General features: G+C 34.2%; 1 protein-coding gene across 6 annotated transcripts in view; it reads right to left on the bottom strand.

The window, feature by feature from the left end:
- Positions 1 to 16,702, bottom strand: part of FBXW7 (F-box and WD repeat domain containing 7) — a 235,460-nt gene that overhangs the window by 65,482 nt on the left and 153,276 nt on the right. Inside the window, exon 1 of one of the 6 annotated variants that reach the window (XM_082727313.1) lies at positions 942 to 1,103. The exons of the other annotated variants lie outside the window; for them this stretch is intronic. Within the exon in view, the coding sequence (XP_082583439.1) occupies positions 942 to 1,088 (147 nt within the window). The 5' untranslated portion in view covers positions 1,089 to 1,103. Of the gene's footprint in view, positions 1 to 941; positions 1,104 to 16,702 lie in introns of those variants that run through there. 6 annotated transcript variants of the gene reach the window in all.

The raw sequence follows: 16,702 nt of genomic DNA, 5'->3' as shown, positions 1-16,702 counted from the left end.
AAACTTGTCAGGTGTTGTGTGTTGATCTTATTTAGTAGAATATTTCCCCTTCATTTTTTTTTTTTCTTAAAAAAGGGAACTAAAACATTAATAGTACTGTTACATGTAAATACCCATTTAATCTCAGATTTTTGTGGGGATTTTTGGTTTACTGTGTTCAGGATCAAAAACATATTTTAGATCTAAAAATATATCACTCTAGTTAATTATTCAAACCAGCAATACCAAGTTAACTCAAAAAATACAATAAAACTGCTAATATTAACAGGGTCAGAACTTGTTGAGGGAAAGGAGAACGTTATCCTGAAAAACATCCAATAAATCATAACTTGATTATATGTTAGCACAAGTTCTACAAAATGTTTGTTAGTTCAGGATTGTCTATATATAAACTCTATCGTAACTGCCACACAATAGCATGCTATTTTTATTTTCTATAACAGCAAAAAGTAAAGTCCCTATTACATTAAGTTTGAATTAAAGAAATAGCAATTTAAAATAATACATCTCTAAGGGCCAGATAAATCTAGGGAACTTGGAGTACTCTTTATAAAGAGTTCATGTAATTCCCATGTATAAGAAGAATGCCACCAGCTTCTTGCCTTTCCCATAGAATAAAAACTACCAATTTGGGGTTGTAGTATTTGCCAACATATTTTAAAACACAGTTTTTACATTTAGCATTTTTAAATAAATTTAAAGGATTCTAATATCATGAAAAATAAATGAGACAGGGAACAAAAGATGGACTGGATAACCTTGCCCTCCAGACTTCTCATCATACTATTATAACTACCACTTATTTAAGTTTTATCTGGCTACATAATGCACTGATAATTTTATTTATAAATATCAATTGAAAGCCCAAGCATTTCTTCACTAAAGGAAAAAGAAGTACTTCATTTAAATAAATATTCCTATTTTTCAAATGCAAGACTTACCCGTCTTCGACAAAAGGGGAGGCCTTGGGCAATGATGCTAATGCTAAATATCTTCATCACAGTTTGATGTGGCAGAGGCTCTTTTGCACTTTTAAGATCAACAGGAACCAAGCCATGGTTTAAAGTAGCTTTTCCTGGTTTTGACATTTTAAAACTCCTCTTGGTTGATGAATACTTTCTACATGTAATACAGGCACATTACTAAAAATTCTAACTACCAAATTAAAATATAATTTGCTAATTAAAAAACAAAAAAAACAAACAAAAAAAAGGCTGAGAACCCAAGGCCTGCTGCTTTTGTCTTTCAACCTTCTCCTACCAAATGTCCTGACCTGTCTGAGGCTTGGTGAAGTGCAAACTATCCTAGAATAGCCAGGAATTATAAACTAGTGAAGTGAAAGCTCCTGCTCCTGCCAGTCAAACAGCTGGTGAACCTCCCATACAAAGTCAGTAATGTGAATACAGCCAAAGCAGGGCAATGCTGTAGGGTCTCTTTTAAACTTCTCCAACTACTAACCCAGGTATTCCCTAGAAAGTGAAAGTAAAGTTTTCTTTACAAAAATCATGTATTTTCTCCTCAATAAGGTCTTCCTTACCCAAATATCAGCATTAATATTTCAGAAATGTTTTGAAATGCGCTTCAAATTTAAGGACAGCATTTATGCATGCTCAAAAATTACAAACACGGGACGCCTGGGTGGCTCAGTTGGTTAAGCAGCTGCCTTCGGCTCAGGTCATGATCCCAGCGTCCTGGGATCGAGTCCCATATCGGGCTCCTTGCTCCGCAGGGAGCCTGCTTCTCCGTCTGACTCTGCCTTCCACTCTGTCTGCCTGTGCTCGCTCTTGCTCGCTCTCTCTGACAAATAAATAAAAATCTTAAAAAAAAAAAAAATTACAAACACATGTGTGTTCTTAGATCTATTCAGAATGAACACTATATTTTCAACTGTTTGTCTTAAGCATGCTCTCTTTTCCTTTTTCATTCAACCATTCTTTATTTCATGCTAAGATGTTAAATAGACTCTATCTCTCTAAGGCTATTAATAGGCACTTCACATCAATCTTATAAGTAGACATTTTAGTTGTTTGCAAATGTCAGTTCAAATTCTCAAAAATGCAGTGATTCTACTTAAAAGTATCTCATGTGATTAAAGATTTCTTTTTGAAAAACCCAAGTATTTATAAATGTAGCTTATGATGGGAAACATTTATAGTAAAATAATTACTAACCAGTTCATCACAAATCCTTACTGCCTAATTTCTCCAACATACCATTGTCAGAAATAACTTCCTAAAATGCATAGAGAGAATGTGGTGTACAATCCACTCCTCAAAAACTTTCCCTATATGTTCCTCAATGCCTAAGATACAATATGAAGATGAAGACTCTCCTCAGAGAGGCTCCAAACTAATCTTTCCAGCATTAACTCAAATATTTTCCAAAATTAAGCACTTATGCCAATGTTAATTAATACTACACTTCATATTCAAACCCATGAACTAGACTGTCATGAAGATGGTAAGAAAAAAAGTTCAGAGAATAGTTTTGATAGATGGTAAGTAATGGATGTGAACCATCTATTCACGATGTTTGGTTAACTAGCTGTTCTCTCCTTCCATTCTATTGTCCTCTTTCAAAAGCCAGTCATCTTACTTATCTCTCCCTCCAATAGCTTCTATTGATCTCTATAAGGAGAACTTAGAATTTGATATGAAGGGAATGAAAAACGAGAATCAGAGATGAGTGACTTCTTTCTTAACTTTGTAAAGATATGTCTTACTAAATATTAAGTAGGCTACTGGGGAAGCCAATCCATACACTAGAAATACTCCCAGTACCACCAAGATGCTACATTCCTTTTATGCCATAATTTAAAATGTAGTTAGGGACACCTGGGTGGCTCAGTCAGTTAAGCTGCTGCTTTCGACTCGGGTCATGATCCCAGGGTCCTGGGATCGAGTCCCACAGCAGGGAGCCTGCTTCTCTCTCGGCCTCTCCCTGCCACTCTGCCTACTTGTGCGTGCGCGCATTCTCTCTCTCTCTCTCTCTCTGACAAAAAAATAAATAAATAGAATCTTTTTTAAAATAAAATAAAATGTAGTTAGAAATTCAAAATCAAGGGCACCTGGGTAGCTCAGTGGGTTAAGCCTCTGCCTTCAGCTCAGGTCATGATCACAGGGTCCTGGGATCAAGTCCCGTGTGGGGGGCGGGAAGCCTGCTTACTCCTCCTCTCTCTGCCTGCCTTTCTGCCTACTTGTGATCTCTCTCTCTCTGTCAAATAAATAAATAGAGTCTTAAAAAAAAAAATTCAAAATCATTGGGGTGCCTAGGTGGCTCGGTCAGTTAAGCATCCAACTCTTGATCTCAGCTTGTCTTAATCTCGGGGTCGTGAGTTTAAGCCCTGTGAGTTCAAGCCACTTAGAAAAAAAAAAAGCAAAATCATTTTCAGAGGTGACATTTTTAATTACACCAAAGTAAACAATCAAATTTCCCCAAGGAAAATAAACAAATGACCAATAAGCATATATATGTCAAGATGCTCAATATCACTAATTAGGGAAGTATAAATCAAAACCAGAATGAACTAACAATGCAGACCCATTTGGATAGCTATTATTTAAAAATAAAACAAAGAAAGTAAAAATAAAACACACACACACAAATACAAACAAGAACAAGTATTAGCAATGATGTGGAAAAATGGAATACTTGCGCATCGCTGGCAAGAACGTAAAATGTAGGTAGCTACTGTGGAAAATAGTATGGAGGATCCTCAAAAAATTACCACATGATCCAGCAATTGCACTTTGGGGTATACACTTCCCAAAAAAGAACTGAAAGTGGGGATTCAAACAGATATTCATACATCCATGTTCACAGCAACATATTCACAACAGCCAAGAGATGGAAGCAACCCAAGTAACCACTGACAGATGAGTGGGCAAACAAAATGTGGTATATACATACAAGAGAACACTATGTAGATTTAAAAAGGAAGGAAATTCTGACATGCTACAGCATGGATGAATTCTGAAGACATAATGGTTAAGTGAAATAAGTCAGTCAAAAAAGGACAAATGTCGTATGATCCCACCCCTACATGACATCCTTAGCATAGTTAAATTCATGGAGACAGAAATTAGAATGGTGATTGCCAGCAGCAACCGGGAGAAAGGACTAGAAAGTTAGTGTTTTATGGAATGAGTCTCAGCTGGAAAAGATGAAAACGTTCTGGAGATGGAGAGTGGTGATGGCTGCACAACACTGTGAATGTATTTAAAGCTAATGAATTGTACACTTAAAATACAGTTAAAATGATAAATTTTGGGTGCCTGGGTGGCTCAGTGGGTTAAAGCCTCTGCCTTCGGCTCAGGTCATGATCTCAGGGTCCCGGCATTGAGGACATTGAGGATTGAGCCCCGCATCCGGCTCTCTGCTCAGCAAGAAGCCTGCTTCCCCTCCTTCTCTCTCTGCCTGTCTCTCTGCCTACTTGTGATCTCTCTCTCTGTGTGTCAAATAAATAAATAAAATCTTTTTAAAAAAATGATAAATTTTATGCTATGGATATTTTAGCCACAAAATTATTTCAATAAAAAAGTAAATAATTACAAACCATAAACACCAAAAAACCAAACCAAAACAAAAACACACAACAGAGATCTAGGGATAAAAGAGAGAATACTGGAAATTTTTAATTTGATATGGTTAGAAAAAAAAAAAAAAAAAGATGAGGCTGTTATCTAAGATCACCAAGTGTACAGCCCCAGTAAGGGGGTGGGTGAGTGTCTCTAGCTTTTTCCAGTCTCAGCTCCTCTTCTGATGCTCACTTTATTTATAACACTTTTTCTCAAATCACACTGTCTTTACTCCTTATTAGAAAAATCCTTTTGTTGCAGTAGCTCTGGAATGTCCCTTCTCCAAGCAACGATTAGTATCTACTTTGTTAATATTACATATAGTTTTATGTAGACCGACATTCTTTATTCTCAAAAAAATTCTCAGTGGTATCTTTGAAATCAGTTAATTAAATCTTCAAAATTCCTTTCTCTGAACCACAAAGAAGATATAAACTATGTGGTACTTCAATGCAGAAATATCAGAGGAATATACTATATTTCACAAGTTTAACATACTCATTCTGCACTGAAAAATAAATGCAACAGATCAACTCCAAACTTAACTTTCACTTAATCCAATAATAAGGATAACATACTGAAAATTATAATTTTATATCTTAAAGTCCTCAAAGAACTTTATCGTTACATGTATTTACATGCAGATAGTTTAAAGATGAGGAAGATATGAAGCTCACTAATCAATTTGGAGTCTGATCTTAAGGAGGGGAAAAAAAGATTTGGGACTAAAAAAAAATAATTTGAACTGAGAAAATTAAAACTAAAATGAACCATGTTCTTTCTCCTGCTTATAAGAGGGAATAAAATATTATGAAGTAGAATTAATTTTTTATTTTCAAGAAATTATCATTGGAGTAAAACTAGGGCTATTTGGAGATAACCAAGTTCTGGTAAACACATTGTGACATTCTAATTCAAGTCATTTTTTTAAATCAGTAAATAACTGCCCTCAACTGGATAATACAGAGCATTGCAACTCTAGCAAACCTAACGCTAAATCTGATTATGTGTCTGCAACACTATATGTCTATAAAGGACATTACTAGTGATTGAACAAGTACTGATTTCCAAAAGTGTGTACTACCAAGTTTCATCATTTTGAAGGATTTAAGTTAACAGTACTTCTAAAGCAATGTTCTCAATCAGCATGAAAACATTCAGAATACCAGAATTTCAAATACTAAAGAAAATCCCAGTCAATGAGGGAAATGAAATCATAGACAAAGCACAGAACCCTAATTGTTAACTTTAAAATGCACCTAGTTCCATGGGCTCAAGAAAGAATTAAGTCTCAGTATCAATCATATTTTTAAAAACATTTAAGATATTCTTAGTAACCCCCTCTCCCAAGTTGCAACTCTGCAAAACAGACGAACAAACTCCTTTTAAGATGACACTGACAAATATTAATGAAGTGTAATATAAGTCGGTACGAGCATCAACGCTAGTACCAAACTGCCTTCATGCAAAGCATGGTTCTACTACTTATTTGTAGTATGGCCTTATATTAATGCCTTTACACCTCAATTTCATCTATAAAAAACCTTCTCATAGGTTTTTATGAGTAGTAAATTAGTTAATGCAAGTGAAACACACAGATTAATGCTTCCCATCTAGTAAGTGTCCAGTAGTATTAGCTGCCCTTACTAATACTGCTGCTGCTGTTGCTGCTGCTACATTAAGATAAAAACATCACATACAGCTTTGTAATAAGTATCAGTTTTACAAGTCACTAGAAAAGCAAGCAGAGATTCTAAAATCCATCTGAAATAACTTTAAAATATTTTAAAACATAATCATCTATAAGTTTTACAAAGGCTTCCATAATTCTGTCACAATTTTACCTAAAAATTAATTTGTAATATCTTAACTGCAGTGTCTTTTAAGATTCCAGATGTCATTGACTATCTATCCAACAACTGAACATTAGGGAATTTGTGGTAAAGAGAAGATCTCTATAAGGCATTTTGCCCACCAACCACTTACTGATTTTCTTTCTTCTAAAAGTTTGTACTAGTCAAAGATGACTACAGATAAATGCTAATGCACCAAATACCCACAATTTAGTATTTCTAAACGTATTATAGTCCCACACTTTCCAATTCTCTAATGACAACAAAAAGATTTACAGCTTTATATTCTGGAAATCTACCTTTTCGTTCATTCATTATTACACAGAAGGCTAGTATTTAACTGTTCTTGGCCAAAGGCCACAGCATACAAGCAGCATAAAGATTTTCCATTTTCATAAACTACTCCTGATTCAGCTGAAACAACTCACTTGAAGATAAATTTACCTACAAGCATGAATGATTTTATACCAAGAGTTTTCAAAGTCTCGTACCAATACTCCTGACAGGGAGAATATCAGCCTATGTCATTTTTTTTTTTTTAAGATTTTATTTATTTATTTGACAGAGAGAGATCACAAGTAGAAAGAGAGTTAGGCAGAGAGAGAAGGGGAAGCAGGCTCCCCGCTGAGCAGAGAGACTGATGTGGGGCTCGATCCCAGGACACCGGGATCATGACCTGAGCCAAAGGCAGCGGCTTAATCCACTGAGCCACCCAGGCGCCCCATTTTAAACACAGTGCTATTCACTACTTCTACGAATTTAAGCAAACAAGTGACTTAACTTATTCTTAGATAGAAACAAAAAAAAATTCCAGTTGTTTAAAATTAGACTACTACTAAAGCAAAATAAGTCAAAATCAATATTCTTTTGAGACAGGAATTCATTATTACAAAGTATACTCATTTATTCAGGAATACAGAGTGAGAAAAATTATTCTGTTTCTCAGTCATTTTTTTCCATCTTTCCTAACACCTTAGATACCAGAATATTAAAGATCTTCTCAGCCTAAGCAATCCATGTACAAAGATAGAGCAATTTAAACAGAGGAAAACAATGATAAATCAAGATATTAAGTTTCTTGGCTTAATGATAAATGGTGAAGCCTGTATTAGTTAAAACTGCAAAAAAATATAATAAATCCAAACAAGATTGTTGGTCAACTGTAGAAACAAAAATATAATCAGATTTAGTAAGAAAGAAAAATATAAATATATGGCATTGCTTTTAAAATGTTATTATCTGGGGCGCCTGGGTGGCTCAGTGGGTTAATCCTCTGCCTTCAGCTCAGGTCATGATCTCGGGGTCCTGGGATCGAGCCCTGCATCAGGCTCTCTGCACAGCAGGGAGCCTGCCTCCCTCTCTCTCTCTCTCTGCCTGCCTCTCTGCCTACTTGTGATCTCTCTCTCTGTTACATGAAGAAATAAAAAATTAAAAAAAAAATAAAATGTTATTATCCAAAAAAGGCATAGAGCAAACAAAAGAAACATTTTATTAAAATTAAAAACATTCAAGATGATTAAAAAATGATTCCTTAAAAAGTTCTATAAGGTTTTGTTGGGGGATTTTTTGGTGGTTTTTTTTTTTTGGTTGTTTTTTTTTAAGGGAGGGAAAGGGTAGTGGTACAGGGAAAGGGAGAGAGAGAATATTAAGCAAGCTCCATGCTGGGCTGACCTCACAACATGAGGTCAGCACCTGAGCCAAAATCAAGTCGGAAACTTAACCAACTGAGTCACCCAGATGCCCCTCTAAAAGACATTTAAATACTCAAAAGTGTGCACTAAGAAAGATTATAACTTCCAACTATAATGAACATGAGATATTATATTCATATATACATTTAACAGGTCATAACATATTATTGTACAGAAAGTAGTCCCTTCCTTATCCACCATTTCAGTTAACCATGTTCAACTGAGAAGGCAGATGATCTGGACATACCGCCGGAAGGTCAAGAGTACTTAATGCTCCAACACAGTGCCTATGACATTCAACTCACTTCACCTCATCTTGTAGGTGTTTTATCTTCTTACAACATCACAAGAAGGGTGGGTTCAGAACAGTAAGATATTTAGAGAGAGAGACCATTTTCACATAACTTTGGTTATAGTATCTTGTTATAATTGTTCATATTTTATTACTATCGCTGGTAATTTCTTACTGTGCCTAATTTATAAATCAAACTGTATCATATGGATGCTTGTATAGGAAAACAACTCACTTGAAGATAAATTTCAGGATTTCAGGCTTCCACCGGGGGGTCTTGGAAAAGAATGTAACTCCTCCACGGATAAAGGGAGACTGATAATTTTCTTAAGCTGGGCACCAAGGGGCAGCCCCTTAGTACTTAAGAGAAACTAGCCTGGGTTCTGAAATAGCACATACAGTTTATACAAGTGTTATAAAAATGTCACCTGGTAATTGGCATTTGTAAAATAAAAAGCATTATGTATAAATATCAATGTATGTATTTTTGACACTGTCAAAGTAAAAATGCTACAATAGTGGGTTACATAAAGTACTGTAACTGCTTTGATTTATAGAGCCACTATCTAACTGCTGGACATCTAGGTTCTTTCTGAATTCTGCTGGAATTTTCCAGTTATTTCTAAAAAAAAAAAAAAAAAAAAAAAAAAAAAAAAAAAGGCTAAAAATAATGTTATAAAAACTAAGAGAAAATCCAACCAAACAAGTCCTTCAAAATGATGACAAAACTACCCCATGGTACACCAGAAATTTTATGATCCAAAAATCCCAACTACTTATTAGCTTATTTACAACTAAATTTGTTTACAACTGCATTATTCTTGACTAAACTGTTACCTCAATCAACTCTCAGCAAATTAACTGGAGTTCATACTCCAGGTAAATTTATCATCATACGAAAAATCCTGGGTGAATTTTAAGTACTAGGTTCAGCTCTACCACTAACCAGTGTCCCTAAATAAGTCTCTTGTCTCAGATTTCAGATTTCCAGAATGAGGAGACCAAACTAGATGACTGAGAATGAAGTCTCTTGCAGCTTTAAGAGTATATGTCAGCTCCAGTAGTACCAAGTATAGAGCCTTCTTGCAATAGTCTTGGACTGTCAATTTGGTGAGCCTTCCTTTATTACAGTTTGGTGAATAGTATAGCTACAGTTTTATAAAACATGTAAAAAGAAATTCACTACTTCATTTGTGTACACCTTTTAAAAACAGACATTTATCCCTTTGCTATAAATAAATAAATATATATATATATACTACTGTTCTATAACAATAAGAAAATATTTTTCACTGGAAAAAAGTTTCAGGCAGAAATTATTTTTTTTATATGATTCAAGAAAAATATCTCAGGATTTTTCTGATTCCATACTATACCATAATAATTTGTTTATATTTTTTTCTTTCCTACTTACCATAGTGGCCAAACAGTGACATCAGAATATACTGTATAATATAAATTTTATAAACTTTGGATTTTACTCCCATATTTGTGTCTTAGAGCTTTGTTATACTAAAAAGATACTTCTCCTCATTCTTTCATTCAACATTTAAAGAATTATCTGAGATTAAAAAAAAAATTCAACTACTGGATTGAATTTTTTAAGTATTTCAGAAATGCCCAGTATGAAGTCCTTAATGACTTTAACATGCCTTGCCTCATGATTAAGTTTAACTCTTACAGTCTGTGTTGAGTTAACCCCAGCTGTTAAACTGGTCTTACACAGCTGCTCACCAAGAATTTAGTTGACGATTATTATAGTTATACCTTGAAGTCAACTATGACAAAAATTACCCAGTAATTACAGGTATTTCAGTCATGCAAAAACCTCATCATATGACAAAATAAGGATTTAAAGCAACTTCATTTTTCACAATCCTCAAAATAAAATTAGGTTTAAGAAAGGAGACAAAAACTTTCCTTATATTAGTTTTTTAAGGTCCATCATTTAAGTTACTTTTCTAAACAAGCTTAAGCATTAACGGGTCATCAACCTTTCAGTTAAAGTCAGTATTACTTATTAATTTATGTCTCCTACAAAAATTCTAAGTGTGAGCTAGGGAGTCATAAATAAGGACATAATACTAAGAAATCTTTTAACAATAATAATGATAATACTGTCATGCAGGTGGTTTTTCAATACAGTTTAAAACAAATTGAACTGAGCTACAATGCAGGAAGCTCACCAAATTAATGGTTTAAAACAGTATAAGAACTTATCCTATGAAAAATAAAAGGCTGAACCTATGGAAATATACAGTATTTGACAATGCTGACAATTTAAAAAATAAAATGGGGGGAGATAATTATCTTTACTACGCTGTTGAGTTTTAACAGAATTATAAATAAAAAACAATTATTTTGAGTGAAATAAACATAGTTCCACAACTTCACTTATATAATTCTCAGTAACATGCTATGAGAACATGTGAGATTTATCAATATTCATTGAATACTCATAAATTACAATTTTCTGCAAATATTGATAAAGATTTCATTGGTATTCATTTATCAATATTTATTTCAGCATCAAATTTAAGCAAGGAATTATTAAGCACAGCAAATACTTTTAGAATTAAGCTATCAAAAAGACACATACAGATTTCATTCTTGCATGGGCTGACAGTTGATACCCCTGGCCTTTTACACTGTCAAAATTATACATTAAACAAAATACACCAGTAAACATCAACATTAATTTTACAGCAGAAGTTAAACAAGAAGCTAACTGGTTATTAAGAAAATAAGACTCAATACCTGAATTCTTGATTATGCCTGAAACAGAAAGATCTCAGGATGGAAGCAGGAAGTCCAGGGATGCTAAGAGACTATCAGAGACCAATAGGAGATGTAAAGCAAGTTTGCAGCTATAGGGTTTAGAAAAAAACGATGCATTACTTCAGATTGGTGCAGTGATATGGGGGAAGGATTAAACACTGACAGAGTTCCTAGTAAATCATGCTTTATTTTACTTAAATATCATGAAAAGACCGGGAGGTATCAATATCCTACATTTTACAGACAAGGAAATTGAGGTTCAGAAGGGTTTTAAAAATTGCTCAAGGAAACAGAGCTGTGAGGCAGTGAAGTTAAGATTTTTACCCCAGGATGTCTAATTTCTAAATTCATGCTTTGTATTAGAACATCTATTCCATTCTATAAATTCTATTCTATAAGTTAAGCTTAACTTAGTGGTGTTACTTTGTTATCTCCTTTGGAGATTTACTTTTTATTATATATGTTTCAGGTATGTAAGTTTGCCAGATAACTGAGTTCTAGATAACAGAAATACAGTATTCTGTAACCACATATATTATATATGGAACCAATTTTAATGAGCCTGAATTTTATGAAGTCCAAGTAAAAAGAAAAAAAAGAGTTATTAGAGCAAAGATATTATGAGGTCATAATATCTGTGTTTTTCAAAAATAGTCATAACAGTATCCCTCATCTTTTTTTTTTTTTTAAGATTTTATTTATTTATTTGATAGAGATTACAAGTAGTCAGAGAGGCAGGCAGGGAGAGAGGAGGAAACAGGCTCCCCGCTGAGCAGACAGCCTGATGTGGGCCTCGATCCCAGGACCCCGAGACCATGACCTGAGCCAAGGGTACAGACTTTAACCCACTGAGCCACCCAGGCGCCCCAGTATCCCTCATCTTATATGCTCTTTTTACAATGTACTCTGATACTCCTTCCACTGACAAGTGGAATATGTTTCAAACAAAAAAGAACATTTAAGTTACTTCCTAGGATAGGCATAAAAAGGAGATTCAGCTTTCACCTTACCTACTGAAATATTCAAATGATAGCCCCATTTTAAGTAGTCCAATTGCCCTGAGACCACCATGCTGTGAAGAAACTCAAACTAGCCCAAGTAGAAAGACCACATATGTAGAAATCCCGAGATTATATGAAGCAAAAAAGATTCTTGGCCAGCCCCCATCTGTTCTAAAGCCCTGTTTTTCACCTCTATAGCCATCATCTGACTGAAACCCTGAATTAGCAATGCCCTAATGAGTCCCTCCTAAATTCATAACCTACAATAACAATGAGAAATAATAAAATACTTATTTGTTATAATCTATGGAACCTTTGGAGTGACTGTTTAGGTGGCAATAGATAACTGAAATATCTTACAAGACAAGGAGCTCTAAGAACGCTGGTTTACTTCTGTGATATGACAAATGGTCATCCTAAGTAGAGTGTAAACGTCAAAACTTAGTAGGAATGGAAAGGATAACAGGAGATCCAGGATGAAAATCTGGGTATTTGGGGTTGGCAAAGTTTTGGAGACAAATTCTCACCTTGATAATATCCATTTGAAGTGAGGTATTAAACAAATCTCTGGCTGTTTAAATAATAAACTTAATAAACTGTTACATGTTATGCTGATGTGACTTTATATCCAAACTGTGACAAATGAAAACTTATTTTTGGATTTCCTACAATCATACTTGTCTTTCTAAGCAAAGTCAAGTGACTAGAGATGCAGGCAGGGATAATGAAGATAAACAGGGCAGGTTAAAGTCCTGGAAAGCCCATTTAAAAGGCACAAATGATCATTGTTTAGTAAGTACAGAAGACAAGTAAAGCCAGATACAACACACTTCCAGAAGAAAAAAGTCAGTGTTTCATGGGAACTCTTCTCCAGATTTTCAAATATTGGCAACAAATTTAAATGTGTTTAAAAAAAATACTATATAAGACACCAGTTTGCAATCTTCTGTTATGGAGTGAAAAAGCATAAAAATTAAATATAAGATTACTGATATCTAAGTGATACACAATAATGAGTCTCTCTTAAAACTTTAATCTTCATTTCTATACCAGTTAACAGAGTGAAAGAGTAGTAAGAAATACACCTGAAAACTGAAACTGTGAGTGATAAACATTACAGACATACCTCGGCATATTTAAAGTTTTCACTCATTAGACCATAAGACAGATGGTAGCATATTGGTAAAGTAAAAACAATCCATTCTTGAAAACCAAATTTATAAGGTTGACATATAAAACCAACATCTGTAGCTAAACAAATGAATAACTCTTGGCACTTACTTCCCAAATTCCCAAGTACTTTCTTTATACTTCATTCCCCATTTCAATAACCACAAATTTTCACTTAAGACCAACCAAAAACAGAAAATTAAAGCATTTTCACTTTGGAAGTAAAGCAGCCTCTACAAGCAACAGTAAGCGGAGAAGCCACTTTTAATAAGAACATCAGCAAAGACCAAATGAACAGAATGACATGGTACATTTGAACCAAGCAAATCCTTTTATGAAAAAAAAAAAAACAAAAAACTTATACATTATTTTTAGCCCTGGTGATCTATGAAAACAATTAGCATTTTTCTATTTACATTTTACTTAATTAGAAATTAAAGTTTACATGCAAGATGCTACCCTGACGGTTCTTACTACTAGGAGGAATCAAGTTAGCATTCTATATCAGTTACAGCTAGTAGCGATACCAACATTTTACAAAATGTGTTCTCTAAAATGCATCCTAAGTAGAGATAATAAAAAGTCAACCTGACTTTACTTCCATTCATAATGACTACTTTCATTTATTTATAATCATCTCTTAACTGTGAGAAATTTAGGTATTCTTGTAGCATTAAAGCAGTAATTCTAGGATTGCTATAGAAGCACTAAAGAGAATCTTCCCTTGTATTTACTCCAGTTCTGGCTATTCAGTTCAAGGGCACGTATCATTATAGAACTAGCATTTCCATCTTTTCTGTATATTTTCACATGAGGTCTCAAAGCCCAACACTACCAAAATTTGCTTTAGGTTCTCTATCAAATTCCTTCTAGGCTTAGCACTAACAACAATTAGAAGGAAAAAAAAAAAAAACTGTCAGAATTACAAAAGTGTTCCATGGTTGGCAGTGATGAAATTCACACCACCAAACAGCTGGACTCTATGTTAAAGGTTACAGTGTTGTAGACAAAAATCAGTGTAATAGTTTCAACTAACACAGTAGATATCTTTGGAACTAAAGATATTTTGCATAGCATATTATATAGACTGGAATAGTTAGGTAAGCTAGTTTTAGTATAATCTTACAACATTATGATGATAAATCTTACAAGAAATAACAACTAATACTTATTAAGGACTGTCACTTTTCTAACTACTTTACAGATATTATCTCATTGAACCCTCTCAATAACACTATTGATGATACTAATACCATCCTTATGATCGAGAGAGGTTAACAGTTTGCCTGAGGTTAAGTTGCCATGAAGTAACAGCTAATATTTGAAAACTTCACGGTCTGATTACAGATATCACAATCTCTACTTACTTCATAATTATTTGCATTTGTTATAGTTACTGAGGGCACAGACTACTTAACCATTCATGAAGCCCCATGTGAGAAATTCCCTTTATTTAATATTAGGAAAAGGGTGTGTGTGTGTCTGTCTGACGGGTGTGTGTGTGTGTGTGTGTGTGTGTGTGTGTGTGTGTGTGTGTCTGTCTGACGTTTTCTCTTCCCCAGAGAGGACTCAGCATATTCTTTTCATTTTATCACAAGGAAAGAGAGAGACAAAATAATAGATCAATGTTCTGCAAACTTTAATCTATATTAGAAACACGTGGGAGTTTATTACAAATGCACATCCCAACCCTGGTGATTCAGTTAAGTAGTTTTGAAATGTAACCCAGCAATTTGCATTGTTAATAAGCACTCCAGATGTTTCCAACACATCTAGTCTAGGGTTACCCTTTATATACAAGTATAGACCCCTATGAGTGGTCGACCTTATCCTATTAACAGCTTATGCCATCTCATCATAATTCAGTCCTTATCTTTTCTCCTGGCTTTGTCTTCATAGTCTATTCCAATATTTTCCCTGGTACCAATTTTCATGTGCATTTGATCATTTTATTCTGTTTCTCCTACATATAGACCAAACTCAAATTCCTTGTGGAAGATAGGACACACATTTCTTTAAAATGAAGCCAATTCATTTGGCAGTTTAACACCCAAAACCAGTATAGGTCACCAATTAAGGGCATTAATGTGCTATGTAAATGTTAAACTTCTACTCCAAACAACTCCATGCCCTTCATGGATCTGCACTGGATGCAAACTATTTGCATATACAATGAGTGATGGTCAGTACATTCTTCTTCCTTGTATCATGTCTCATGAGAATGGTGGTTCACAGGTCAAACCAGCCTACAGAAATACTTCTGAAAAACTTGGACACCAACATACAAAATACTGAAAAATTCCAGAATTCCAGTGACTTTTCAGGAATTGGAAAATATGGCAGTATCAGGATTGCAATTTCTGCAATAACCCCCTTTAGAGATGCTCTGGATCTTATGTTTAGTCAATTACATTCATTTAAATTACTTTTCTGACTCTTATTATCTCTCAAATTTGTGTCTCCTATAAACTGTGATATGGGGAAGTGAGCTTAAGAAAGTTTTCTGGTTGAAAATCATTTCAGTATGGTCAAGGAGTCACTGATGGAAACTAGTTTTAATACAGGTGAATGACAGTCTAGAAGTGTTTTTAGTATTCATACTAACCTGATTTTCCCAAATCCTCTGACTTTTGAGAAAATCAAAGTGATCTTTTACCTTTGTAAAATACCACATATGCTCAATTCTGTACTTGCCCCCTCCTGCATTCACCTTTTAGAAATGAAATACCCTTATGGTGGATGTAGGTATCTAGCATAGCAATGTTACATGCAACACCTTCCTCCCTTCCACTCCCATAAAGGTCAGTATTAAATTGTGGTATCTTAGAAGGAAAATGGCAATTCTTTCGATGCAATCATAATTGCTAAACTTGTAAGACAAGGTTTTCTCCAGATACATGTTAAAAAGACAATACTTTAATGTCTTCATCAATAGCATCTAATATTTCTCTTTCTCAAGGAAGAAGCAGTTCAGATGTCTCTCACCATAACCAGATACTATTTCTTTTTTTACTTGTTTTACACTCTTGACCATATAACATTTGCCAAGTAGATTATGCCATGAATAGCTAATTTCATTACCTGAACAAAAAGATCAGAATTCAATTTCAGTGTTTAATATGTAAGCTCATGTCAATCTGTCAAAATTCAGGAATAAACCTTTTCAGAAAACTAGACAGACACAAAAACAACAAACACAAAGAAAATATAATTTTATCACAGTTAAAGAATACCATTTACATAGCAATGATTTTTAAACTTAAAAGAAACTCATCACTATTAACAGGACTACATTCTCAGTAAAAGAGCTAAAGACCACAGTTCTATCACTTCATTATAG

This window comes from Mustela nivalis (assembly GCF_964662115.1).
Source record: "Mustela nivalis genome assembly, chromosome: 4".
Lineage (NCBI taxonomy): Eukaryota > Metazoa > Chordata > Mammalia > Carnivora > Mustelidae > Mustela > Mustela nivalis.
The sequence above is the reverse complement of the archived record's forward strand: the minus strand, read 5'-3'. Positions and strand labels throughout refer to the sequence as shown.